Here is a 26,953-nt window from a genome sequence, read left to right as displayed (position 1 = left end):
GAAGGGAGAGGGAGAGAGAGAGAAACATCCATGATGAGAGAGAATCATTGATCGACTGCCTCCTGCACGCTCCACACTGGGGATCGAGCCCGCAACACAGGCCTGTGCCCGACTGGGAATCGAACTCTGACCTCCTGGTTCATAGGTCAATGCTCAAGCACTGAGCCACGCCGGCCGGGCAGGCCTAGGATGTTTCATTTCGAAGTACCTCCCCGCTAACCAGTCATTCGCCACAAAGATGTAACTTTCCGGGGGGCTGGGGGAGCCCGGCTCCCAAGTGACAGGGAGCCCTCGTGGCTGCCGGCATTCGCCGACACACGGTCACCTCCGCGGTGTTTCTGCTAAACCCGTGGTCGGCAAACTCCTTAGTCCACAGAGCCAAACATCAACAGGACAACGATTGGAATTTCTTTGGAGAGCCAAATTTTTTTAACTTAAACTTCTTCTAACACCACTTCTTCAACATAGACTCGCCCAGGCCGTGGTATTTCGTGGAAGAACCACACTCAAGGGGCCAAAGAGCCGCATGTGGCTCGCGAGCCGCAGTTTGCCGACCACTGTGCTAAAGGAACATAATTTGAATCTCATCATGAGTATGGTTGGCAGAATAATGCCACCCCCCAGAGGGGTGTCCCCCTCAACTCCTGGAACCTGTGAGCATATTACCTTACGTGGCAAAAGGGACTTTGCAGATGTGATTAAGGTACAGACCTCGCGATGGGGAGATGATCCCGGATTATCCGCATGGGCTCAGCTAATCACACGAATCCTGAAAATGGGAAAAGTTTTCCTGGCCTGGTCGCCGAGGCGTTCACTCTCGCCTCCCCCCTCTCCGCGCCCCCCCCCCCATCCTCCATCCCTGCTGCTGGCTTTGAAGCTGCAGGAAGGGGGCCATGAGCCAGGGAACACGGCAGCCCCTAGAAGCCGGGAAGGGACTGCAGTTTACAACTGGCAAGAAAACGTTGCCCGAAGGGACCGAGGGCTGCCAACGGTGACGACGGATGGGTGTTGGCGAAGCTGCTAACTCTGCAGTGATTTGTTAGGACAGAATGAAGAACTAGTCTCGCGGGGAGACATCGGACAAACCCAGACGGAGGGACACCCCGTTAGTTATCACGCAACATGGAATGCATAAGAGCGGAGACAGACTGCTAATTAGAAACATGGGCAAGTGTGAACACGCACGTCACCAAATAGGACTGCCCGCCGGCATGGCTCAGTGGCTGAGCGTCCACCTATGAACCAGGGGGCCATGGTTGGATTCCCAGTCAGGGCACAGGCCTGGGGTGCGGCTCCATCCCCAGCGTGGGAGGTGCAGGAGGCGGTGGATCCATGATTCTCTCTCATCATGGATGTTTCTGTCTCCCTCTCCCTCTCCCTCTCTGAAATCAATCAAAAATGTTTAAATGCAAACAAAAAGCAGCAGCAAATCCGTCCAGAAAGCAGCCGGTGCCCGAAGGACCAAGAGCTGACAGTTAAGGCCCCGCCCGCGCGCCCAGACCCCCTGCTGTCCTAGGGTGTAATTGCTCAATTGAACGCTTGAAACCCAGCTTTTCCCCGGGAGGCGCGGGGCGGCCATTTTCCTCTTGCCCTCCGCTTTCCTTCCCGAGGCTCTGCGGGCGAGTCCCGGGTGCCCCAGCCGCCGCAAGGCGGGGTTCAGCAGCCGAGCTCTGCGGGAGGCCAGCGTGGGGCGAGCCGAGGTGCTCAGCTCCACGGCCGCCTGGCCCCGCCTTCAGCCCCGCCCCCGTGACAGTGCCTGCCCCTCATTGGCTCGTAGTTCCCTAGCCCCGCCCTTAAAGGCCACGCCCCGCAGAGTCCGCTATCCCTTGCAGGCCCCGCCCATTCCTGCTCTGCTTGGCCTCGCTCCGTGTCGTCACTTCCGGGAGGAGGGGTCTACGGAAGGCGGAAGTGTGCGCCCGCGGGCAGTCCCGAAGCCGGGCTGAGGTGTGCCGAGTTGGCAGCTGGCGTCTCTTCCGGGTCCAGGCGCGGGGACGCGGAGGCGGTCGGCGGGAGTGAGTGAGCCAGAGACGCTGTCATGAGGCGGCCGCGGGGCCTGGCGGAGTCTGCAGGCTGACGGCCCCCGCCGCCTTCCCGCCAGGCCGCCTCCTCCAGGCAGCCGCCCGTGCCTGTCAGGGCCTCGCGCCCCGCGGTGGTCCCGGCGCCTCACACCCGGGCTCCCGGGCCCCCGAGCCCGCGCTATGACCGCGGCCGCCGCCTCCAACTGGGGGCTGATCATGAACATAGTGAACAGCATAGTCGGGGTCAGCGTCCTCACCATGCCCTTCTGCTTCAAACAGGTGAGTCCGCGGGCGGTGGTCGCCGCCCTCTGCCCCGGCCGTGCGCCCCGGGCCCGGTGGGGGTCTGAGGCGGGACCCCAGGGAGTCCCCTCCGCGGGGAGCTCGCGGGATTGGCGTCGGCAGCAAGTTCCGCGCATTTAGTAACTCCAGCCCGAGCGCAAAGTGTAGCAAAGCAAAAGGATCGTCCGGAACGGACCGTGCCCAAGGGGCCGTGCCACTTTTGTTGCTATTTGTTAAAACTCCGACCCTCCCGCACTTGCATGCAGAAGGGGGCTCGTCAAGCCCCCCCGAGGCCGTGGGACGAGGCGGGGCGCCGGCTGCAGGTGGTTACAAAGCTCGCCAGGTGGAACACGTCCGGTCTGCGCAGCTCGCCGTCGGCAAATGAAAAACCCTGAAATATTAAACAATCAGTATCATGCCAATGTTAAATACCCCATGAGAGCAAGTCACCATTTCTGATCCGTGGCTCCATTTAGCTGCTGTTTAGATCACCCCCAAATAAACAGGCCGAGGTGTGTGCCCGAGAGTGCGGGGTTGCTGCCCCCCTGCCCACTGGAGACGGCCTGCGGGTGGGGTGGGGGGTCTTATGTGATAAAATCACACAGGTGGTAGAAAAATTAAATAAGATGGACATCATGGAATTGAAATGGGCCCCAGCTGTTTAATTTTAGAGTAACAGACACTTTGCATGTTTCATACTTAGTGTCGTTTAGATTAAAAGAAAAGTTTAAATCTGGGGACTTTGGATCCCCCACTTCAAGCCCTCCAGCCCGTCTGGGCGAGAGCACGTCTGATGTGGCTGGCGGGCATGTTGGCAGGAGCTGGTGGTGTGTGGGCAGTCGTGGGAAGCCCGGCTGGCGGCTCCTGGCACCCCCGGGGCAACATCTGTATCTGGGTGTTGCGCATCCCTGGTGGCTGGCCAGCGCTGGGTGTTTCTGGGAGGACTACATGTCCCAGGGTGCATTGCGACTGGCCTGGCACAGAACTGCATCCTGGGTGGTGTAGTTGGCTGGTCAGGATGTGCAGGTCGCCGCTGCCAGCCTTTATGCCACCGTGGCTGCCCACGGACGTACGTGTCGGCCGTGTGGGGGCACAAGGCCCCTGGCAGAGCATTTAAACACAGTGAGGCTGGCTTGCTCAGCAAGAGCCCAACGCTTAGTGGTGGAGGTTACCTGGGAGCCACAGACAGGACATCACCTGTCCCAAGGGCCTGGGGTCACCTGTCCTGAGGGCCTGGCCAAGTTAACAGCGTCTCCTCCCAAGAGAGCCCCTGGCTGGAGCATAGTGGGAGGCAAGTGGACAGTTTGGGGGTGTGTAATTTTAGTGTGTGACAGCCATGTCATTTTTATAAAGTTTATTTTTTTGGTTTGGTTGATTTTAGGAATTTTGGTACTTTTAAAAAAATTAACATTTTATTGAGATACTAGAGGATTTGTGCACCGGTGGGGTCCCTCAGCCTGGCCTGTGGGGATCGGGCCAAAACCGACTCTCCGACATCCCCTGAGGGGTCCCGGATTGTGAGAGGGCACAGACCAGGCTGAGGGACCCCACTGGTGCATGGATCCGTGCACTGGGCCGGTTTCGGCCCGATCCCCGCAGGCCAGGCCAAGGGACCCCACTGGTTTCCGTTTCCATGCCTGTGCATTGAGCATCTGCCCCCTGGTGGTCAGTGCACATCATAGCTACTGGTCGAACTGTTGAACGGTTGCTTAGGCTTTTATATATATAGATATTGTGCAAACCAAAAAGTGTACAACTTTAGATGCAGTCTTTTTTAAAAATATATATATTTTTATTGATTTCAGAGAGGAAAGGAAAAGGAAAGAGAGAAACATCAACGATGAGAGAGAGTCACTGATCAGCTGCTTCTTGCATGCCCCCTACTGAGGATCGAGCTCGCAACCCGGGCATGTGGCCTTGACTGGAATTGAACCTGGGACCCCTCCGTCTGCAGGCCAATGCTCTGTCCTCTGAGCCAAACCAGCCAGGGCTTAGATGCAGTCTTGATGAATTTCCATAAAGTGAACAAGCACATGTCACTAGCTCCCAAGTTAGGGAGCACGGCCTTGCCAGCACCCCTCCAACCACTGCCTCCCTGTGAAGGGTCCCCCCACCCCCCGCGGGCCCCAGAGGTCAGTGTCGCCTGTTTCCGAGTCCGTGGCAGTAGAATTGTGTCACGTGTTGGTTTTGCTGTCTGGCTAGCATTCCCCTGTATGGATGTACCGCAGTCTGTTTATCCCTTTGCCGCTGCTGGGCACGCCGGGCGTTTCCTGTCGGAGCTCGGTGCACACACCGAGGCCGGACTCTGTGTCTGTTCACGGGGCATTCGCCTTTGAGGAAAGAGCCGGAGCGTCGGTTGTGTGTGCGCTCGGCTCCAGGAGACGCCAGGAGGACATTCGGGGTGTTTCCCCGGTCTTTGGAGTTCAGACAACCTGCCGTGAGCGTGGGCACACGGGTGGTTGCATGAACACGTGTTTCCATTCCTCCTGGGTGAATCCCTAGGAGCGCAGTTGCTAGGTCAGGTGGTGGGTGTCTGTCTAACCTACAAGAAAGGCGTAAATGTCATCGCTAATCTCTTCCTTCTAGAGTGCGTTTACCGCGTAGCTGCTGATCTGGTGGCGGAGGGTGGCCCGGGACTGAGAGGCGCGGGGCGTGCGTTCAAACTCGGAGGGGCTGGGAGGGGGTGGCCCCTGGTGCTCTTTCAGGATCACGAGCAGAACTTACGTCCCTGGACACGGTGTGGCGCCCACACCAGGGACTGGCTCTTTCAGCGCTGGCCGGGCAGGGACCGGAGCAGGCCCTGCGCCCACGGGCACAGACTGGGCGGCCCGCAGAGGGGCTTTCGGGCGCCGAGAGGGGTGCAGTGTGTGCCCTGAGGCCTGCGGCAGCTTCCTTTCGTCAGCGTCTCTCTTTCCCCTCCAGTGCGGCATCGTCCTGGGGGCCCTGCTCTTGGCGTTCTGCGCCTGGATGACGCACCAGTCCTGCATGTTCCTGGTGAAAGCCGCCAGCCTGAGCAAGCGGAGGACCTACGCGGGCCTGGGTGAGTGCAGCGCCTCCTTCAGGGCACAGGGCTCAGTGGGGCGGGCCTTATGCCTTCGTGTATTCACTTTCCTTCCACTTTGTTTTGTTAATCCTCACCTAAGGATAGTCTTCCATTGGTATTTAGAGAGAGCAGGGGGCCGGGGGGAGGGGGGGGGGGAGACAGAGAGACACATGGATGTGAGAGACACATCGATTGGTTGTCTCTGCATGCGCCCGGGGCTAGGGATTGAGCCTGCATCTCAGGTGCGTGCCCTTGACCGGAATCGAATCCGGTGCTTTTCAGTCTGTGGGCCGACGCTCTCTCCACTGAGCCAAACCGGCAGGGCCCTGCCACTGGATCATTTGTAATCTATATATTTGTATTGATTTCTGGGCGGAAGGGAGAGGGAGAGATAGAGACATCCATGATGAGAGAGAATCATGGATGGGATGCTCCCTGCACACCCCCTACTGGGGATCGAGCTCACAACCCGGGCATGTGCCCTTGACCAGAATCGAATCCAAGACCTTTCAGTCCACAGGCCAACGCTCTATCCACTGAGCCAAAGCAGCTAGGGCTTCCACTTGATTGTTAAAGCGTGCCTTCAACAGCAATTATTTTTTAATTTATTGCAGTTTTTAAAAACTGTTATTATAGTCATACTAGAGGCCCGGTGCACGAAATTTGTGCACTGGGGGGGTGGGGTTGTCCCTCAGCCCAGCCTGCACCCTCTCCAATCTGGGACATCCCTCTCACAATCTGGGACTGCTGGCTCCTAACCACTTGCCTGCCTGCCTGTCTGATTGTCCCTAACCCACTTCTGCCTGCCAGCCTGATTGCCCCCTAACCGCTCCACTGCTGGCCTGATTGACACCTAACTGCTCCCCTGCTGGCCTGGTTGCCCCCAACTGCCCTCCCCTGCCGGCCATCTTGTGACAATGTGAGGGCGGCCATCTTGTGATGACATGGGGTGGCCATCTTGTGATGACGTGGGGACGGCCATCTTGTGAGGGCGTGAGGGTCAATTTGCATATTACCTCTTTATTAGATAGGATGCTTTGAAATTGAGGTGACACGAAAGGGTCTGGGGCACAGTCTCCCGCCCCCTGGTTTTCCTGTCTCCCCTCTAACCACCAAGTTCAGGCAGAGCCGGCAGCCCCCACCTCTCTGTGGACTTGCTCACTGCCGGCCCTGGTCCAGAGCGTCCTCGGAGCTGCCCGACAGCGCCCACTCCTGCCGCTCCACTAGTGCCCGGGACATGCTCCCGCACAGGCCTGTCGCGGGGCCACGTGCCCGTCTGCACCCGCCTCTCTGCTCCGGATGCTTCGGCTGCAGTTCCCTTTCCTTTGGTGCTTTCCTTCCTCCCTGGCTTCCAGCTGCACTCCTGCTTCCTTCCTTTCTGCTTCCTTTCCGTTTGGAATGTTGGCTGGTAGTTCGGCTCGGGGACCGAGTTGAGGCCACATTCTCTGCGCCCACCTCAGACCTTCCGGCTCTGCGTTCTGTGCCTGGGAAACCCGGAGGGAGCTGGGCCTGTGTGTGCCTGGGAAAACTCCTGGCCTCCAGATGAAAGCCCTAGGTTCCCCCTCCTCCCCCCGGCCCAGTGTGACCAGAATGCTGGGCCCTCCCGGGAGGCCCGCCCTGGCCCTGGGCTCCCAGCTGTCTCCGTGGAGAGGAAGTGGTGCAGAGTTCCAGGGGACAGACAGTGACCAGCGGGACCCGGGCCAGCCTCTGGTTTCCTTCCCGTCTGCCGCTGAGCATGGGCACCGGATGCTGGTGTGCTCTGACCTCGGCCTGAGGCCCTTCCTCTTCCGTTCTGAGGGGGCTGGAGCTGTCAGCCTCCTTGTCGGGGTCACTGAGCTCGTGAAATTCACCGGCTACACGTGACCCACGGGGACGAACTGTGCTCCGGCGGCCCTTCCTTCCCCGCAGGGCCAGGGCCTGTAGGGTGACCCTTTCTCCCCCCGAGGGCCTCTGGGCAGCAGGTTCCCGTGGCCGGTGCCCAGGGAGTGCCTGGCCGTGCCTGAAAGAGGCTGTGACCCTGGGCTGGGCAGGCCGAGCTCTTTGACGGCTGCCCGGTGATTCTTGGAAAGCCCCGAGAAGGCCGACCGGTTTGGCGAGATGTGGAAGCCCCAGGAAGGCACGGGTGCCTGTGGGCCTCCACGCGGCTGCCTGGCTCCCACCGCCAGGAGCGAGAAGGTGGGAACCCACCAGTGGCCTCCTGTGTGTCCCGGGTACCAAGCGGGAGGGTCCTGCAGCCCCCGGGCCGTGGTCCTGGCTCGGTCACGGCCCCCGCTCAGAAGTGGAGAAACCAGACAGGGACCACGAAAGCCCGGAGCCCGCCTGTGGTTTGAGCTGTGGGAGCTGGGTGTGCTGGTCGGGGGGACCGGGCCCTCGGCACCCCTCTCTCTGCCCGCAGCTTCTCCTCCAGGCGGGCCTCCCTCCTGCCGGCCGGCCGGGCGGGGGCAGTCACGGCGCAGGACCGCTCATTCTTTTTTGAATGAAAAACCGACCTGCTTATCTCCCCGGCTTTGTTCTTGTTCACGTGGTTTCCGTTTGTCGATCACAGAGCTGACAAAGGTGTGGGACCAACATAGAAACGTGTCCCCCGTACACCCGCCCGGGAGAGGCCAGGCCAGCGGGCGGGCCACACTCCTCTCCCAGCTGGTACCTGGAGTGTCGCCCCTGACCTGCCCCTCAGGCTGCGGGGCTGACACGCTTCTCTCTCCGCAGCGTTTCACGCCTACGGGAAGGCCGGGAAGATGCTGGTGGAGACCAGGTAGGCGCCCCTCCGCGGGCTGCTCTGTCCTCCCTCCCCCGCGGCGGACGGGGCAGAAGTGCGTGCTCAGGCCCGCGTGGCCGGGGACTCCTCCTGTTTCTGAACTGCTGCTTGCTAAGGATTTGACAGTTCCGCTTATTGTACCTGAGGACGGGCCGCGTCAGGGTGGAAGGCCTTGTTTACGAAGGAAAATTAGAAAGTGGAAAACGCGGGACATAGTGCAGGGCCGCTCCCGGGCTGGGTCACGCCTCGGGCCGCTCCCCACGCTGTGGTCCGGGCCCTGAGCACGGCGGCCTGAGTGGCAGGAAATGGGAAATGTCCTGTTTTCTCCCTTTGGAAACGCTGCGGGGGGATCGCACTTTCAGGCTCGCGGCCGGGGCAGCCCTTCCGGAGCCGCTGTTCCCCGCTCGCCCGGCTGCGGGCGCTTCTGTGGCGGCGGCGGCGCGGCGGCTGTGTGCCCGGGGAACACTGGCTGCACAGACGGGCCAGGGCCCCGCACGTCCACGCAGCCCGGCCGTGGGGTGGCGGGGTGGCCGCGGCCGGGGCGCTCCGCCCCGACGTCGCCGGCGAACCAGGTCCCTCTTGCAGCATGATCGGGCTGATGCTGGGCACCTGCATCGCCTTCTACGTCGTCATCGGCGACCTGGGCTCCACCTTCTTCGCCCGGCTCTTCGGCTTTCAGGTAGGGCCTCTTGGGGTCTGCCGACTTGGCTGCTGGTGCGACACCCCAGGAGTCCCCCGTCCCGGGCCCCCGACCCGCGGGAACGGGAGGCGCAGGTCCTAGGCTCGGGCAGGTGGGCAGCACGGGGCTTCCCAGGTGGCGCCTGCCCAGCGTCGCGCCCGCCCGCAGGTGACCGGCTCCTTCCGCGCGCTGCTGCTCTTCACGGTGTCGCTGTGCATCGTGCTGCCGCTGAGCCTGCAGCGCAACATGATGGCCTCCATCCAGTCCTTCAGCGCCATGGCGCTCCTCTTCTACGCCGCCTTCATGTTCGTGGTGAGCGCCGGGCGCCCGCTCCTCCACATGGCGGGAAGGCAGCTGGGAGGGGAGGGGAGGGGAGGGCTAACCCGTGGCCTGCAGCTGGGAGGGGAGGGGAGGGGAGGGGAGGTGAGGGCTAACCCGTGGCCCGCAGCTGGGAGGGGAGGGGAGGGGAGGGGAGGTGAGGGCTAACCCGTGGCCCGCAGCTGGGAGGGGAGGGGAGGGGAGGTGAGGGCTAACCCGTGGCCCGCAGCTGGGAGGGGAGGGGAGGGGAGGTGAGGGCTAACCCGTGGCCCGCAGCTGGGAGGGGAGGGGAGGGGAGGTGAGGGCTAACACGTGGCCCGCAGCTGGGAGGGGAGGGGAGGGGAGGTGAGGGCTAACCCGTGGCCCGCAGCTGGGAGGGGAGGAGAGGGGAGGTGAGGGCTAACCCGTGGCCCGCAGCTGGGAGGGGAGGAGAGGTGAGGGCTAACCCGTGGCCCGCAGCTGGGAGGGGAGGGGAGGGGAGGTGAGGGCTAACCCGTGGCCCGCAGCTGGGAGGGGAGGAGAGGTGAGGGGGAGGCTATGCCTCACAGAGGCTGGTTTCAGGTGGGTGTGGCCAGGGGCCCAGGTCTGGCGTTGGGTCACAGGGATGTGTTCCAAGTGGGCATTTCTAGTGCCTGGATGGCAGAACCCGCGTGCAGTGGGAATGCAGGACATCGGTTCTTGCTGGGTGGGTGCCCCGGCAAGGTCAGAGTCAGGGTCAGGGTGGCTCTCCGGGAGCAGGACCTGGAGGTCTCTGTGGCCAGTGTCCTCAGAGGGCCGAGCCCTGGTGCACGTTCCCCACGGGCCTTGGCCGTGAGCGCCCGCTCGTGACGGCACCCACTGCTCCCCGGGGCTGGGGAAGGGCCTGCCCGGTCAGGGCATCCTGCCTCTGAGGCCGTGGAGTGGGCACACGGCAGCCTCAGGCCTCACTGCCTGGCTCAGGCCCTGCAGCGGGTGCTCCCCTGGCCTCGTGGCCCCAGGCGCCCGCGGGTGGAGACCGGAGGGGACTGACTGGTCCCTGCGCCTCTCTCTCCTGCTCCCGCAGATCCTGCTGTCCTCGCTCAAGCACGGCCTCTTCGGCGGGCAGTGGCTGCGGCGGGTCAGCTACGTGCGCTGGGAGGGCGTCTTCCGCTGCATCCCCATCTTTGGCATGTCCTTTGCCTGCCAGTCGTAAGTGCCGCCTGCGCCAGGGCCCGGGCTGCGTCCTGTGTGTCCGGGTGGGGGTCGGTGCTGGGCGGCCTGGCTCAGGGTGTGCGTCCAGTCCTGTTCCGTTGCGACCTTTGGCCGCCCCCACCCCTACCCCACCCCCCACCCCCACCTGAGGGAAGGGAGTGGCTGTATTTTTCTGCGTCTCCTACGTGAGGAAGCTGGCTTGTTCCTCCTGCTGCCAGCATGGCTGGTGAGAGCACCGTTTGCCAAGTCCCCGAGGAGAGCTGGCTGTGGGGCCGGGAGCCGCCAGCCCTCTGATGCACAGCGTCCCAGCACTTCGCCAGAAGTTAGCTGTTTGCGTGAGAATATTTAAAAGGAAGCTGCACCAACATCGCCTGCAGGCTGCCTCTGGGGCGCTGTGCTGCCAGCGGCCTGTGTGCTGGTGTGCATGCACATGTATGTGTGTGAGCACGTGCATGTGTGTGTGTGTGCATGCATGTGCACACACGTGGGCATGTGTGCATGTGTTTGCGCCAGCGTGTGCCCTCCCCTGGCGCAGAGCTCTGAGTGCAGACTGGGCTGTTCCCCAAACCCCAGCAGCACTGCCTTCGCCAGCGATGGCGAGAGCCAGTCACCCCCTCAGAGAGGCGTGAACGCAGCGTAGACGGGAAAAGGCGATCGGTGCGCAGCGCTGGCAGAGCGCCCCCCATCGCTCTCGTGGGCGCGGTTGTGCCAATCGCAGACCAGCGTGCCACAGACGCGCTCCTGTGCGCACACCCACGCGAGCCCGTCCCGCCTCCCGCCTCGGCTCCTGGCAGCTGCGCCCGCCAGCACCCACCCCACCTGCTGCTCAGGCCCCGCAGCCGCCGGTGACGCCCGCCGGTGCCCGGTTACCTGTCCTCCCTCTGTCCCGTGTTGGTTGCTTTTCAGTTTTGTTGCGTTAATCCTCACCCGAGGACACTTTTCCATTGTTTTTTTTTTTTTTTTTAAGAAAGAGTGAAAGGGGAGGGGGAGAGAGAAAGAAACACATCGATGTGAGAGAAACACATCGATCGGCTGCCCTGACTGGAGCTGGGGGCTGAACCTGCACCCCGGGCATGTGCCCTGACCAGGACTTGAACCCTGACCTCCTGGTCAGAGGTCGATGCTCAAGCACTGAGCCCTGCGTTCTCTCACTTTGTGAGGCAGCTGGGGTTTGGCTCCACTGACCACCAGGGACGTTCTGTTCTGACTCACCCCCGTCCCTGCCCCACGCCTCGGGCCTGTGACCGTGCAGGGCCTGGCCGGGTGGGAGCCCCACGGGGACCCCAGCAGCCGGGACTGGAGCCGCCGGCCCTCAGCACAGCCTCCCTCTTGCTTTCTAGTCTGGTCGCCCCCAGCGCAGCTCCTCCTCCGGGCAGCCCCCAGACCTTCCCCTCGCCCCCCTTTCTGACTCCCAGGAGAGCCCGGTGGACGCGCCCTCCCCCCAGCGCACTGCGGGCTGGCGGCCGGGACAGGCACCGCTCCTGTCTCCCGCCTCCTGCCCCGCGGCTCCGAGTGCGGCTGAGGCGCAGAGATGGCGGGCGTCCAGGCGCTCGTGTTTGTTTAACTTCCCAGTCTTTTGACAGCAGCGCTCTGACCCGCTTCCTGCTTCCCCTGTAAACACGCGGCCCCTGCCCGCTCCCGCTCAGGCTCACGCGGCCTTTCACTCGGGCACTTACCCCGGTCCCCGGAGTGCGTGGGGAGCCCCGAGCACGTGCCCAGGCCCCTCCCTGGGCTGCGGCGTCTCGGCTCTGAGTTCTCTGAGTTCCCTGGTGGCGAGGGGGGTGGGAGGGCGGAGCCGGGGACCGGGTGGCGCCCCGGGAGGCCTGCCTGTCCCTGGGACCTGCGTGTGGAGCTGCCTGTCCCCGCAGCCAGGTCCTGCCCACCTACGACAGCCTGGACGAGCCCTCGGTGAAGACCATGAGCTCCATCTTCGCCTCCTCCCTCCACGTGGTCACCGCCTTCTACGTCATGGTAGGGTCTGCACGCCCACCCGCCCGTGTCCCAGGCGGTGGCAGTGCTGGCGGGACGCCCCGCCCTCCAGCTCCTCGCAGGCCCCTGGCAGGGACGGCTGTGGACCCCGTGGAGGTCCCAGAGCCCAGAGGCCGCGGGCAGAGCTGCTCCTCAGCTCCCCCGGCCCCCCCCCCCCCCCAGAGCCGCTCGCGGCAGCCTTGGCGCTCCCGCCCAGGGGCGTGGATGGTGCCGCGGGGCTCGCCGTCCCCACAGAAGGGGTGTGGGCAGCAGGGGCTGCACCTCAGTCAGTGACCCGCCCCCGCGGTGCCCCGTGGTTCCGTTACGTCGCAGAGAGCTGTAAACGCGCCGAGTTCTGGCCTGATGCCCTGCACTTGGTGGTTTCGGCATTCTTGTCGTGTTTACAAATGGTCCGTGCGGGCGCCGCCCACCGCGCGTCTCCGCCTGGGACACGGCTTACCCCGCGGTGCCCGGCTGGGCTTCCCAACCCCGGGGAGCTGCCTCCGCGTGCAGGGGCGTGGCCCTGGCCCTGCCTTCCACGCAAGAGCTCCTTTCCTCGGCGCCCTGTTGTCCGCGGGAAAGGGCGGGAGGGTCACTCACTGCCGTGTCTGCCTTCCTACTGAGGAGGCCTTTCCGCTCGCGGCTGGCGGGGCGGGGGTCTGGCCGAGGCTGCTGCGAGGCGCCCAGGCCCTCAGGGAGGCGCCCAGCTGCCCTCTGTCCCCGCAGGTGGGCTTCTTCGGCTACGTGAGCTTCGCCGAGGCCATCGCCGGCAACGTGCTGATGCACTTCCCCTCCAACCTGGTGACCCAGATGGTCCGCGCCGGCTTCATGATGTCGGTGGCCGTGGGCTTCCCCATGATGATCCTGCCCTGCAGACAGGCCCTGAACACGCTGCTGTTCGAGCAGCAGGTGAGCCGCCCTCCGGCGCGTGCTGGGAACGGGGTGTGTGTGTGTGTGTGGGGCGGGGAGGTGGTCCTTCTTAGTTGCGTCTGTCCTGGTGGTGGCGGCGCTTTGTGTTTTCCTGGCTACGCCTAAAAAGCTTCCGTTAAGGTGAGGTATTTAGTGGGGATTGAAAACCAGCTTTGGAGAAAAGAGACGGCGCCACCCCACCAGGGGCTGACGCTGTGGAGTCCGGCCCAGGGCCGCCTGTCGCACTCTCTCCAGCCCCCTGTCGCCCCAGAGCAGCGGTGGGGGGCGGGCTCGAGTCCGTGCACCTGGGGGGGCGGGCCGGGTGGGCCCTGGGCTGCTCCGTGGCCTCTGCGCTTGTGTCCTGGGCATTTCACAGTTTGACAAAAGATGCCTGAGCCGTCAGCACCCTCGGACCCTGTGCTCACACACGAGGAAACGCGGCACGGGGTGCAGGGGCGCTGGGGTGGGGGACGCCGCCTCCTTTCTTCCTGTGAGTCGCGCTGCTGCCGGGCGCCACGAGGTGCTGGTCCTGAGCTGAGCCTGCGGGGCGTCATGGGGCCGCGTCTGTGTCCTCCTCCCTGGAAGTGGGGCTCTGTCTGGCCTGCCGAGGCTGCTCTAAAGGGAAACCAGGCCTTGCCACTGACCTTTCACCCCGCAGCTGTAGCTTTGACAGCCACGCCTGACCGCGGCTGCCGGTGTCTCCCGGTTCCCGTCGCAGCTGCTCGGCCGCAGTGGAGGGGCCTCCGTGCCCTGAGTGCTCGCCCCCAGGATGGCGGTGGGAAAGCGCCTCAGACCTTTTCCTGTGTTCCCTCCCTCGCAGCAAAAAGACGGGACCTTCGCCGCCGGAGGCTACATGCCGCCCCTGCGGTTCAAAGCGCTCACCCTATCTGTTGTGTTTGGGACCATGGTTGGTGGGATCATGATCCCCAACGGTAAGTGGGGGGCTGCTCTGGTCCCCCTCCATCCACACGGCCCTGTCCCGTCCTCATCCTGCCGTGACCCCTGGGCACTCGGTGGCACCGCGTCTCAGGGTCTCTGCCCCGTCTCGGGGTCCCCACTTGTGTCTTGAAAGCAGCTCCTCCCTGTCGCCCGGTTCAGGTGGCGCCTCCCCAGGGGAAGGGAGGCCCTGAGCTGGGCCCTGCGTCAGGACCCGCCCCTGCGGACAGACAAGCTGGTGTCGTCAGAACCCAGGGGACGGAGTGTGTTAGGGAGGGAACGAGGCGCAGAGCAGGGAGCCGCCCGAGATGCGACGCAGGTGCCCGCGTGGTCCCGAGTGGCCTGTGGGCAGAGGGGGAGGCCTGGCGAGGCCCCTGTGCCAGGCTGGCCGGGGCGCGGTGCGGCCGGAAGCTCCCGTTCGGTCCCTCCCGGAGCCCGTCGTCACCCCGTCCCGTCCCTCTGTCCCCAGTGGAGACGATCCTGGGCCTCACGGGCGCCACCATGGGGAGCCTCATCTGCTTCATCTGCCCGGCGCTCATCTACAGGAAGGTGCACCGGAACTCGCTCTTCTCCCAGGTGAGCCGCCTGCGCCGCGGGCGGAGGGGAGGGCCCCGCGGAGCTGCTGCTGCTCAGGGCACACGTGCCGGGCCCCGCGGTCCCGAGGCCTGGGGTGGGCCAGGGGGTGGGGCCACCCAGCACGGCGGTGGAGGGCACACACAGCCTCAGCCCTGGGTGCTCGGCGGCGACTCTGTGGCCCGCGAGGTCCCCGGGGGCGCTCCTTGCTGTGTGGTCAGCACTCGCTGGAAGCCGCGTGGTCAGGCTGGCGCTGCCATGCTCAGGTTCACACGTTCTGCTGACTTTCCATCTCGTCTCTCCTCCCGGGGAAGGAGTGCTCCCCCTGTGGTGGGAGACTCTCCCAGTCCTGCCTTTATCTGCGGCTGTTACGAGGGACGGACAGGTGGGGGGGGTTATATCTTGTTAAAGGGACCGTTTTTGTGTGCTGGGTGCCCCCTTCTATGGAAACGCTTCTCTCGTGGGAGGCGGGCGGCCTTGCCGGTGCCGTGTAGCCGGCCCAGCTTGGCGTGGGTCTGTTCTGGCGGTGCGCTTTTCTCGGCCCATTCCTCCCGGGCTCTCGGTCTCTCCCTAGAAGGTGTCTCTTACGACAGCATACGGCTGGCTTTTGTCTGATTTTGTTCTATCCGGTCTGTTAATAGGCGTGTTTAAGACTACTCACAGTTGATGTGGTTACTGGTTTTGGGGGCATTAACGCTTCCGTCTCGCTCTTTGTTTTTCATTTGTCCATCTGTTCTTGTTTGTTTCTCTCTTTGCTATCTTCTGGATAAATCAAGCATTTTAAGTATTTGTTCGTTTTTTTATTTTTTAATCCTCACCTGATGATATTTCTTTATTGATTTTTAGAGGGAGTGGAAGGGAGGGGGAGAAACAGAGAGAGAGAGACATCGATGTGAGAGAGACACATCGATTGGTTGCCTCCCACATGTGTCCCAGCCTGGGGCCGGGGATGAGCCTGCAACCAGATACCTGCCCTTGACCGGAGTTGAACCCGGGACCCCTCAGTCCACGGGCTGATGCTCTGTCCCCTGAGCCACACTGGCCGGGCTCTGGTGTGTGCTCCTCATTCGCCTGCCGGCTGGTACGTGCACGCTGCTCTCCCGTCCACGAGGCTGTTTAACGGGAGGCCTTGGCTCATTGGAGTGGATGGCAAAAGAGTTGTTTACTTCTTCCCAGACCCGGCACGGACCCAGGCGTCTTGCCTCCACGTGCCTGCCTCTGCCTGGTGCTGCTGTGTACTGTAATTTTACATGTGCTTCGGACTCCTCGGGACAGCGTGGTTCCAGGGAGTCAATATTGACTCCCACGATCCTTGCGGTTTCCTGGTTTCCATCGTTGGCGCTGCCTCCCGCCGGCCTGCTGGTGTGTGGGCGCTGCCCGCAAGCACCGCCGGGGCTGGGAGGGGGCTCCCACGCGGCGGACTGGACGGGACGGCGCTGTGCGCGCTTTGGTGCGGTTGGACTTCGCTGGCGCAGGGGATGGATTTGGAGTCAATGTCTGTAAGCCCTCCCCGACCTGGCGTGGCCTCAGGACGCCCGGGGCAGGGACGGGGTGGCCTCCGCCTCCGCAGGCCCCTGTCTGAGTGCGCCCGCGGGCACGACTGTGACTTTGGGCCTGGTCTTCCCTGGCGGTGGTTTGTAGGCCGGGAGGTCTGCCTTTCCAGTGTTAGCTCATCTCAGCTCCGTCCCTGGCGCTGGCTCTGTGGTGCGAGCCTCTTCCTCCTGACCCGGAGGGACAGTGTCTAGTCTTTGCCGGTTGAGCCTGACGCCAGCTTCCAGCTTGGTGCACTGACGGCTGTGTGCCTCGCAAGCCCGCAAGCGTGCACGCAGAGCCGCACTGACCTCTCTGCCAGCGCGTGCAGAGCCAGAGGCCCCTGCCGGAGTGGGCGGGGCTCCACCGTGGGCGGGGCTCCACCGTGGGCGGGGCTGCGTGACTGCCTGCTGGGGCTGCCTGCGGGCCCTGCCTGGTTCCCAGCCTTAGCTGCAGACCTTGGTCTCAGCGCTGCAGGCCCCTCTCTCTTCCCCTCGCGCCCCTATTGCCGACCGCTCTTGCTCCAGGGCCTCTGTCTCCTCCAGGTGGTGCTCTGGGTCGGCCTGGGCATCCTGGTGGTCAGCACTCTCACCACCTTGTCCGTGAGCGAGGAGGCCCCTGTGGACGTGGGCCCGGCGAAGGAAGCCCCCGGCGGTCGGCTTGGGGAGCCTGACGGTGCGGTGAAGGCGGAGGTGGCCCAGCTCCCAGGTACGCGTCCCTCGGTCCACCCTGGCTCCAGCCCCCCAGCCCCTGGGAGGTGCCCCTGCGGGACACCGTGGGCCCTGAGAATGCGGGTGTGTGGGGAGGGCGGGTGCCCGGGAGGGCGGGCAGCCCTGTGTGCAGGGACAGGTGGCAGGTGGGACAGCAGGGCCGTGACCTCCAGGCCCCGCTCGGGCGCTCACCGGTGATGGTTCGTGGGTGTCGCTCACGTTGGTTGGTTCTGAGGCTGTGAATTTCAGCCGGGTTTCACCGGGTCAGCAGTGGCGGCAGCTCCTGTGCTGCTGTCCTGTTCACCCGCTGTCCTGGTCAGCCGCCTGCTGGTGGACGATGACCTCACGCCTCCCCCTGCGGAGGCCACCGTGTAGGCCCGGCACCGTGGCAGGAAGGGTGGTTCTGACCTCCTTCAGGGCCTCCCCACCCGCCGTGATTGACAGAAGGGAAGGTGGCTGGAGAGGCCGGTGGGAGGCACGGTGGCCGCGGACTGGCTGCCTCCGTTGGGGACCTGCCTGGGCTTGGAAAGGCCCCTGCGGGAGGGGAGGGCTCTGGGCCTTGAGGGGCGGCGAGCGCCCTTCCGCCAGAGGACCCCCCTCGGGGGGTTTCCTGCAGAGACGACCCTGGGGGTGAGGCTCACGGCAGAAACAGCGAGTGCAGGAGCTGCGGGCGCCCGTGGCCGCTGCACGGAGTCGGTGGTTTGAGGAGGGAGGGGTGTCAGGCCCACCCTGTGGGCGCCCTCGGGGTCCCTTGCCCTGGGGCGTCCCTTGCTCCCTGACAGCTGGGGACGCCGCGGTAGACCTGGCCGCGGGCACTGGTTCCGGAGCTGTGCGCGTGCCCGGGCGAGTTTCTGGGCGTGAGTCAGCAGGGCAGCCGCGAGCAGCTGCGTCCGGTCGGGGTGGGCGCTGCCTCACCTGGAGCCAGCGCCACATCTGGTTCCCATTTGCTCCTCGAGGCCGCAGCGAAACACATGGCCCTCGAACCACATGCCGGTGTTTAGCGCGTTCTCCGTTTTCTCGCCCGTCCTCCCCGTAATTGATGGGCTGCCTCGCCCGAGCCGGCGGGCCTGCGGGGCTGTGCCGCGGGCTGTGCGCCGCTCACTGGTCCTGCCGTCTCCGTGGCAAACGGGTCCCGACTTCCCGAGAGCCCTCGCGGGCCCTGAGGTGGCGAGGGGGCCTGCCCTGCGACAAAGACTTGCACGGGGCCCAGCACTTGGGGAGCAGCCTGTGCCCGTGGTGTGGGAGCGGGTGGGGGAGGGGCCCAGCCTGCGAGGCTCCTGAGGCTCCACCCACTTGGAAAGGGCTCGCTGGGCCATTCACTGGATGTTGGGAGCACCCTGGGGGCTGCAGGCAGGCGCAGGCTTTGAAACACAGCGTGCCCCTCTCTTTCCCCAGCGCCTGCACCCCATATGCAGTGTTGGGGAGCAGCCTTGGCCTACAGCCCTGCACACCTCGTCCCCTTCCCGCAGCAGGGGTGGGTGTGGGTGGGGAGACAGGCCTGCTCCCGCTCGCCAGGAAGTGTCTGCGGGTACCCGGCCACGGCCTGCTGTCTCGGGAGCTCCGGCCTGGAGCACCTCAGGGGGCGAGTGCGTCCCTGTCACCAGGATCTCAGTGTGCAGGAGGCGGCTGACCCCACCGCCTGGCCCAACGAGGCATAAGCTCGGGATCTCCGAGGACCGGCTGTCCTGGCCTGTGCTTGCTGATGAGTCTCGCTTTGGTACTTGGAAGTCATGACCTTGAGGATGAGTGACGGGCAGTGACCTTGAGAACCAGTGACCTTTGGGAGGCCGGGTTTTGTGCCGGTGCGGGGGCACCCCCTGCTGGCTGCTCTTGAGCGCTCCCCTGCAGCCTGTCCACACCATTGTCCCTGTTCCCCGGCGGCAGCCGCCAGCCACACAGGGCACTTCCTGTCTTTTGCAGCCGGCGGCCACGTCGGAACCCGGCCAGGCGGAGCGCGGCTGTTTGCAGCTCCTTGTCTGAGTGTTATGTCCGTTTTCCCGGCCACAGGCGCCGCTGGCACCGTCCCCAGCGAGGTTCTGGCCAAGGACAGCCTGGGAGCGTGGAGTCCAGGCCTGGGGAGGTCGCGCAGGCTCCGGGGCCGTCCACGCTGCGGTCTCCGCCCGGCCGGCTGGGCGGCCGCACGGAGCTCGCCTCTGCCCCACCGGTGGCTCCCGGTTTTGTTCCCTCTGAGAAGCCACCGCCCAGTGGCGATGTGGCCGCGACTGAGTGGGGGCTTTCTCCTGGGTTGTTGTACCCCATTTCCTGACTTGCAGTCGCTGGGCGACCCCTCATTTACGGGCGCTCGTGGGCACGTGGGGCATCTGCAGGGGGTAACCACGTGGCAGCCAGGGACGCGTGGAGGCAGGACCCGTCCGAGCAGGGTGCTCCCCCCGCAGCCCCGCTCGGGCCTCGGGCCTTGGTCTCCCCTTCCAGAGGGAGCTGAGGCGGCTGCTGGCTCGGGGTGAAATGTCCCGAAGCCCCCGCCCCCCACCCTCCGTGGTACGACTGCCTGACACAGAGAAGTGTTTGTTCGTTTGAAATGCAGATGGTTTCCTACTAGGCTCCCTCTGGCCCAGCTCTGTGGGCCCCGGGGTGAGGGGCCCCGGGGTGAGGGGCTTGGGGTGAGGAGCCCCAGGGTGAGGGGCCCGGGGTGAGGGGCCCGGGGTGGTGTGCGGAGGGGGCGCAGCAGGTCATCCATCGGGAGCACGGACGCCGCCACCACCCTCGCTGTCCCCCTCGCTGTCCCCAGCCCCAGCCCCATCCCCATCCCCCTCCCCTGCCACCCTCGTTGGGCCTCAGCCTCAGGTTCAGCTGGGTGCCAGCCCGGGCCTAGCTGCCCCCGCTCCCCCCAGCCCTCAAGGCCTTCCTCCCAGCCCTCCGCTGCGGCCACACTTTAATTCTCAGCTCTGAGGTCACCTCCCCAGGGGCCACCACCCAGCTGCCCGGGAGGAGGGTGGTGGCTGCGGGACGCACTGTGGGAGGGGGCAGAGCTGCTCCCCGCTGTGGGCCTGGCTCTGCCCCGCCTCCGCCTCTCCCCGTCAGTAGTCCCAGCCAGCAGGGCTGCAAGTCACCTCCCCAGGGCAGAGGCCCCTTGTTCTGTGGCAGCCCAGCCCCCAGCCCCTCAGCTGGCGGGTCCGTGCTGCCACCTGGTGGTCGCGGCCAGTACTACATGGAGCGTTGCTCTTCTGCGCCCAGTCAGGTGTGAATTTCATTGACTGTTTTTGTTAGGAAGACACATGGACAAGGACAGTTTTCCGTGCTGCTTCCCTGCCAGTGACTGGACAGGACAACAGGACTGCTCAGGCCCTGCCACTGCGCTGGGGCATGTGACTCCACTCCCTCTGGCTTGTGCCGACTGGGAGGCAGCCACGTGGACACGCCACTCAGCAAGCCACTCTGTGCCTACAGGCCAGGACCCGGCTGTGGCCGTGGCCGCAGACACCCGAGACAAGCCGAAGCCGCCGCGGGAGAAAGACGAGCTGGAGCAGGCCCAGATTAAGGGCCCCGTGGACGTGCCGCCGAGGGAGGGCGCCAAGGAGAAGCAGGAGGAGGCGCAGCTGGATCGGCCCGGGCAAGGTGGGCCTGGCAGGCAGGCGGGCGCAGGGTGCCAGGGGGAAGGGACTCCCAGGGCCTCGGGTCTTCCCCTCAGCCCTGCCCACGCCTCGCCCTTCCTGCCCCCTTCCTCCTCTGGGTCAGGTGCCTGCTCTGCCCGCCCAGAGCAGCTGGTTGGCCACTACCCGCCTGTCATCTTCTGGAAACGGCCTGTCCCCTCAGCAGCCAGAGCTGAGGCGGCCTCGCTGGCCTGGCCCGCCATCGGCACCAGCCCTCAACCCACAGCCCTGGGGCGGGGCTCCTCCTCCCCCTCTTCCCCTTCCTCCCCCCACTCCGACGTGCCCTCCGTGTCTCCCCAGGCGTGGCGGTGCCCATGGGGGAGGCCCATCGCCACGAGCCCCCGGTCCCGCATGACAAGGTGGTGGTGGACGAAGGTCAAGACCGAGGAGGAGCGGCGGCGGAGGAACGTGCGTCCCAGCACGTGGACGACGAGGTTCCCGGGGGCAAGGGCCCGGGGGCACCACCTCTGCCGGATTCAGGAAGAGAGCGAGGGGCCCCGGTCGTGGAGCCCAAGGGGGATCTTCCTAAAGGTCCCCAGAAGGTTCCAGAAGGGAATGGTCCGCGGGCTGTGGAGCCCGTGAAGGAAGACCAGGAGCCGGTGGTCAGGGATCTGCACCCAGGGCCCCAGGCAGGGCCCCCCGAGGGGCAGGACGCCCTGGGGGCAGGGGCCGCGGACAGAGCGGACGGCGTCCCCGTACCGGACCACACCGCAGGTAAGCCGAGAGCGAGCCCGGAGGGAGCGGGCTGGCCTGGAAGGGCCCAGGCGTGGGCGTGGGAATGGCCAGCCTGTCCTGTCCGGTTCCCTCCTCGCGAGGCAGGTGTGCGGGGAGCCTGGCGGCCTGGCAGCCACTGGGACACTGTCACGTGTTCGCCAGGCCACCACGCCAGGCCCGCGCTGCTCCTGCGTCCTGTGCACGGGGTGCGCGAGTGCTTGGCGGTGCCAGGTGGTCACGCACCAGCTCAGAGCAGCCTGGCAGCTCACGCTTGTTCATGGTCAGGCGGTCAGCGCGGCTCGCAGCCCCGGCAGGAGATTGTTGAATGTGTTTTATGACTTCCCTGGTAGCCGCGGTCGAACGTAAACTGTGCTGGGGGGCGGTGCAGGGTGCTTTTAGGGGACATCTGCCACCTTCTGTCCCTCCTCCACTTTCCTCCGTGTCCCCCTCCTTCCGAGCGTCTCCACTGTGCGTGCAGGTGGGAAGCCAGCCCCCCGGGCCGGGCAGCCGGCGGAGCCTCGAGGGCAGAGGAGCTCGGAGGGCCAGCCTGGGGAGCACGCGGAGGGCCCGGCCGGGGACCCCGCCGGCAGCAAGCTGGAGGGTAAGGGCCTGACTTCCTCACCGCGTCCTCCCGGCCCAGGGACACCTGCCCTTCCTTGCAGACCCCGAGCGGCGCGAGAAGCCGGGGTTGTCTGGGGTCTTTGCAGCGGCCTCGGCCTCGGTGCCTCTGTGTCCTGCCGACCGCAGGCTGAGCCGCCGCCCGCCCCGCTCTCTCTCTGGCACCGCCACCGCCACCGCCCTGGGACCACTCTGTCCCTTCCTCCCCTCAAAGCCAGCGCCTGGCGTGTGGCTCTCGGGACCCCTGCTGTGACCTGAGTCCACACGCGGGGCTGGCTCACGGGTGACCTTCCCGCCCGCGCTGCTGGGCCTCTGGGTTCAGTCTCCCTGCGTCCTGGCGCCTCGGCACCGCCTCCGCTGTGTTCTCGGACTTTCCCTCCGAGGAGACTCCTCACGGCTCCTCTCTGCCTCTCTCCCTCTGCCTCTCAACGGGACGAGCAGCTGAGATCAAAAAGCTAGTGGCAGGTACGGGTGCAGACGTGTGTCCCAGCGAAGGCGCGAGGGTCGGGGCGCGCCCAGGGCTGCACGGGCACGCGGTCCCCTGACGGCCGGGCACAGAGCACGTGGGCAGAGCCCGGAAGCTGCACACACAACCAACCTCCAGGCCTAGTTGGGGTCCCCGATGCCCCAACTTACCCCCTTCTCGCTCAAATGCCCTGAGATGGCTCCCCAGTCTGAGAGGCCCTGCCCCGGGGGGGAGGGGGTTGTGTAACTTGTGCCGTGTGCATGGCCTGTGTTCATATGTTCTGCATGTGTGTTCGCATCGGCAGCTCTCACCCACCTGCAGGGTGGTCCCTGTGGGCTCGGGCTGGGGCACAGCATGTCACCTCCACTCTGCCTCATGTCTGTCCCGTGTGTGCCCTCCGGCGTTGGTGCAGGGCTGGTTCCCTGGGACCCCGTGGGGCCAGCCTGTACCACCAAGCAGCACACGGTCATGAGCCCTGGGTGCCGAGTGACGGGGGCCCGTGGGTCCTTGTTTCCCGCACCCAAAGGGAGTGTGGGTTCCTGACCCCACCCAGGGCCGTGGCTTTGATTAGGCAGGTGTCCCGGTGCCCTAGGGTTTCTGGGTGGGCACTGCTGAGGGTCCGTCCTCCCCGTGGGCAGCCTTAGCCTGTTCCTCTCAGGCCGCGGCCCGCACAGCCCTGCGCCCCCTCCAGCGGGAGACCCGCGTCCCTGGAGCAGGTGACCCGCACGGCAGGCGGGCACGGCTGGGTGTTAGCCCTCCCACTGCAAACATGCTTCTTCCTTCACGTGAGCTTGCCCACCGGGCAGCCCCGCCCGGTCACGTCTGCCGAGCGTCTAAAGCCACACGGGCCGTGACCGCGCCGCACACGGGGCGCTCAGGAAGCCGCTCGCCCCGCCCGTGCTGGAGGTCGGAGGGGAGGGGCTCCCATCCCCGTGGGGGCCACAGTTGCAGGTGCCCAGCCTCAGGCCTCCCCGGGACACACCTGGCGCGTGGCCCCGCAGCTGGCCAAGCTCCTGGCGGCACCTGTGCCTGTGCCTGTGCCGGGGTGTGGCCCAGGCAGCGGGGACTCTGCGTGGTGGCCTGTCCCACAGAGAGCAGTTCTGTCTGTTTTCCAAGTTCCCTCCTGGAGGAGCTGTCCTGCAGGCCCCAGCATTCTTCCCCAAAGTTGTCTCCAGTAACCTAGCCCAGGTGACACGGTGCCGCCGGGCCGGGGCCCCGTGGACAAGTTGGGGTGCCTGGGCGCCGCCAGGTCTGAGCCCCGGAACGGCCCTGGCAGCCCCTCTGCCCCTGCGCCTCCTGGGCCAGCGGGGGACGGCGTGCCCGAGGGCATCCTGGGAGGGCCCCGCAGCGCAGGCTCTGACGGTGTGTCCCCCCAGACGCCGGCCGCGTGGAGAGGCTGGACCACGAGGTCCTGCTGCAGGTGATCAAGGAGCAGCAGGTGCAGCAGAAGCGCCTCCTGGACCAGCAGGAGAAGCTGCTGGCGGTGATCGAGGAGCAGCACAAGGAGATGCACCAGCAGCGGCCGGACGGCGAGGACGGCAAGTGGGGGGGTCGGGGGGGGTCCTGAGGGAGGGCTGCTGGGGCGGGGCTGCGGCACGCACGAGCGTCTCCTGCTTCTGGGGCCGGTGGCCCGAGTCCTGCTGGGCACGTGTCTGTGTGTGGCGAGTTCTGTTCTTTCAGTCCCAGCATCAGTGGCTTCTGCTCGTTCCTTGGCTAAACCAGTCCCTTCACTTACAGGGGACGCACCGGCCGAGCCTGGGGTGGCCGCACCCAGGAGTAAGGAGCAGGAGGCCCATGACGGGGGGACAGTGGCGCACCCCGCCCTGCAGCCTGTGGAACCTGAGCTCAGGGCTCCCGGGCAGCCCCCTGCTCCGCCCCAGGGACACAGCCAGCGTTCCCTGCAGGAGCCCAAGGGGGCTGCAGGCAGAGCCCCCGCCGGTCCTCCGGGCGGTGTGGACACAGAGCCGAGGAAAGACCAGCTTGGCGCTGAGCCCCATGTGGCAGGTGTGCAGGAGGGGGCCCCAGAGCCCCATCTCACTGGGGCTCCCAGGAGCCCAGAGAAGCCTGATGCCGGGGACGCCCCCGGACAGGGTCCGGACATTCTTGGTGGAGGCTCTCAGGAGAGGAACAAATCCCACAAGGAGGCGGCAGCCGCTGGTGCCCATGTTCCGGAAGCGGCCGGCGCCCTGGGAGCTGGGGACCCTCCAGTGCAGCCCCAGCAAGTGAGCCAGGACCGGGGAGCTGCAGGCCCGCCCAGCAGGTCGGAGGGAGCAGCCCCCGGGGCCCCGGCTGGGTTACATCAGCCGGAACGCCGAGCTGTCTCCGCCAGGGCCCAGGGAGGTCACCCAGAGGCAAAAAAGGAGGCCCTGGGCGGGGACCACGTGCCTGCCCCCAGGCAGGACGCCGCCATCCAGGCGCCCGAGCAGAAGCCAGACCCTGAGCTCAGGCCCCAGCAGGCCGTGCCCGGGGCTCAGAAGCTGGACAATGTCAAACCCAACCGAGACCTGAAAGTTCAGGTTGGCGCCGACCTCAGGAGGAGACGGCGGGACGTGGCTCCTGTAGACGAGGGACTGGTCCCCAACGAGGGGGTCGTCATCCACTTTGACCCCTTGCCTGATGTGCGGGTCGGCGACCTCCGCAGCGCCCTGGACGCCCAGCTCCACCGGGCCGCGGGGGGCGCCCTGCGGGTGGGCCACAGCCGCCAGCTCAAAGAACTGCCCGGGGCCCCGGAGGAGGCCTGAAGCTCCCGGTCTGCTGGCCTCTCCCGCCGCGGCCAGGCCGCCGGGGAGCCGGGAGCCGGTCGGAGGCCATGCTGAGGGCGGTCTGAAGGCTCCACCCGACCTGCGTCCTCTCCGAGCGGCCTCTGCCATCACCACGCAACCTGAACTTGTCAGGTGACCGAGCTCACTGCGGCCCCCTCCGTGTTCTGAGCCGGGGTCCGTGCAGCTGTGGGTCCGAGGGCCGGTGCCGTCCGGTGCTGACCTGTCCCAGGCCCAGCTGCCGGCCCAGCCCTGGCCCCCGATCGCGCCTCAGAATTTGGTCTCACGTCCCGAGTTGTAGAAAATCCTAACGTTCTTCCTTGACCACGAGCGCTGCTGCCTGAGGGGCCCGAGAGCAGCCGCGTGTACCCCGCCCGCACACGGCTCTGCTCCGCGCTCCTGTCCCCCAAGTGCCCGGGCTTTAAGAATAAAACCATCCCAGTCTGGGGGTGAAGCGTGTTGAGGTGTTACCGGAGGAAGGTGTGCGGGACTGTGAACGGCCCTCACGGGGTCGTGAAGGGAGACGGACCGGACCTGCACCCGGGGCCGTGGCAGTCGGGGTGCTGCCGGAGCCCAGGGGCCCAGTGCCAGGCGTGCGGTCGCACACACCGCCCAGGGTGGGGCCGCCAGGCTCGGCCGTCCCCGCTGGAGCCCGCTCACCTGTCGGGTTTCCAAGGAGCAGAAAAGCCCCTGGAGCCGCCAGCAGGTGGACCAGCTGTCCCATGAGCCCAGGGCCCTCACTGCTTTGTGGGGTGTGGGCATCCGGCTCCCCCTCTGGGGCGGGGGTGCTCCAGCTCGAGCCTGCTGAGAGGGACCCGGCCGCCCTGGCCTCAGGAATGTGTGTGTTTTGTCCTCACATGAGGATCTTGGAACGTGGAAAGGAGGGCTGGGGGGAGGGGGGGGGAGAGAGGGAGAGACATCAAAGACACATTGGTCGGTTGTGCCCAACGGGGGCAGGGAATGAACTGCCACCCAGATACATGCTTTTGCCTGGGACTCGAACCCCTGACCCTTTGGTGCACGGGCAGACGCTCTAACCACAGAGCCACACCAGCCAGGGCCATTTTTAAATGTTTATAGTTCTATGCACTGGGCAGCTTGGCGACTACAATGAGCAAGAGGAATGGAATTTCCCGAGGCCGAGCTGCCTCCTGAGCCCTGGTCTGGGGGAGCCTGGGTGCCTGGGGAAGCGCCTCTGGACATCTTGTGAGGTTCCTGGGTGCTTGAGGTGCACCTGGCTGGGCAGCAGAGCAGCCCGCAGTGGCCTGGGGATGAGGCCCAGGGGTGGGAGCTTCCTCTGCCGCGGGAGGGGAGCTGGAAAGGGCGGCAGGAGGGAGCACCAGGTGGGACCGGTGTGCCCAGTGGAGATGCCAAAAGCCGTCAGAGGTCAGAGTGGAGGGGGGAAGGGTCAGGGAGAAGTCCATGCCCCGGGCTGGACACCCCCTCCCCTACTAGCTGGGCTGAGGTCTGGGCAGCATCAGACAGGCCCGCCCTCCCAGCAGGAATGTCTCCCTCACCCCGGCGGGGCGGGCGGAGGGGGGAGGGGGGCCGGGGGGCACCGGTTTTAGTCCTGAGATCCAGTGGTTGCTGAGAAACCTGACTGCCCAGCAGCCCCAGCTCAGGACGAGGGCGGCGCCCCACGAAGCTGCCAGGGACCGTCTCACTGAGATGGACACTCGCGTCTGAGACCTGGAGGTTTCGCCACTCGGGGAGTCGGGCTAATTCTGGAGTTTTAAGAGGAGACAGAAGCGCAGGCCCCGGTTCTGGGGCTCAGGGGCGCCAGGGCGGTGGAGCCCAAGGACCGTGTGACCTCCGTGCCCCTGGAGGGGGCGCTCAGAGCAGCCCACGCTCCCAGCGGGGGGCGCCCAGGAGCTGCGGGCTGAGGCCCTTGGGG

The 26,953-nt window shown here is 65.6% G+C and overlaps 1 protein-coding gene across 3 annotated transcripts; it reads left to right on the top strand.

The window, feature by feature from the left end:
* The first annotated feature begins 1,897 nt into the window (after nt 1–1,897).
* On the top strand, nt 1,898–25,512 carry SLC38A10 (solute carrier family 38 member 10). Of its 3 annotated transcripts, XM_028130431.2 has the most exons (17): nt 1,898–2,297; nt 5,220–5,337; nt 8,050–8,095; nt 8,684–8,777; nt 8,946–9,089; nt 10,138–10,262; nt 12,134–12,236; nt 12,960–13,142; nt 13,963–14,074; nt 14,548–14,654; nt 16,727–16,889; nt 20,300–20,467; nt 20,803–21,216; nt 21,695–21,817; nt 22,276–22,299; nt 23,677–23,838; nt 24,038–25,512. In XM_028130431.2, exons 1-17 carry the CDS (start codon nt 2,199–2,201, stop codon nt 25,039–25,041), a joined length of 3,189 nt encoding a protein of 1,062 aa, XP_027986232.2. In that variant the 5' UTR covers nt 1,898–2,198; the 3' UTR covers nt 25,042–25,512. The 3 variants fall into 3 exon arrangements, with proteins under 3 accessions (XP_027986232.2, XP_008153363.2, XP_027986233.2); XM_008155141.3 differs by lacking the exon at nt 22,276–22,299; XM_028130432.2 differs by lacking the exons at nt 21,695–21,817; nt 22,276–22,299.
* The last annotated feature ends 1,441 nt before the right edge of the window (nt 25,513–26,953 follow it).

Source organism: Eptesicus fuscus, chromosome 20 (assembly GCF_027574615.1).
Source record: "Eptesicus fuscus isolate TK198812 chromosome 20, DD_ASM_mEF_20220401, whole genome shotgun sequence".
Lineage (NCBI taxonomy): Eukaryota > Metazoa > Chordata > Mammalia > Chiroptera > Vespertilionidae > Eptesicus > Eptesicus fuscus.
This window is presented reverse-complemented; position numbering and strand designations above follow the sequence as displayed.

Excerpts from the sequence above, each read along its gene's own strand:
- SLC38A10 (XM_028130431.2), top strand. The coding sequence starts at position 2,199 with ATGACCGCGGCCGCCGCCTCCAACTGGGGGCTGATCATGAACATAGTG. Across the intron at positions 16,890-20,299 it reads GGAGGTGGCCCAGCTCCCAG|GCCAGGACCCGGCTGTGGCC; the intron begins GTACGCGTCCCT and ends CTGTGCCTACAG. Across the intron at positions 20,468-20,802 it reads GCTGGATCGGCCCGGGCAAG|GCGTGGCGGTGCCCATGGGG; the intron begins GTGGGCCTGGCA and ends GTGTCTCCCCAG.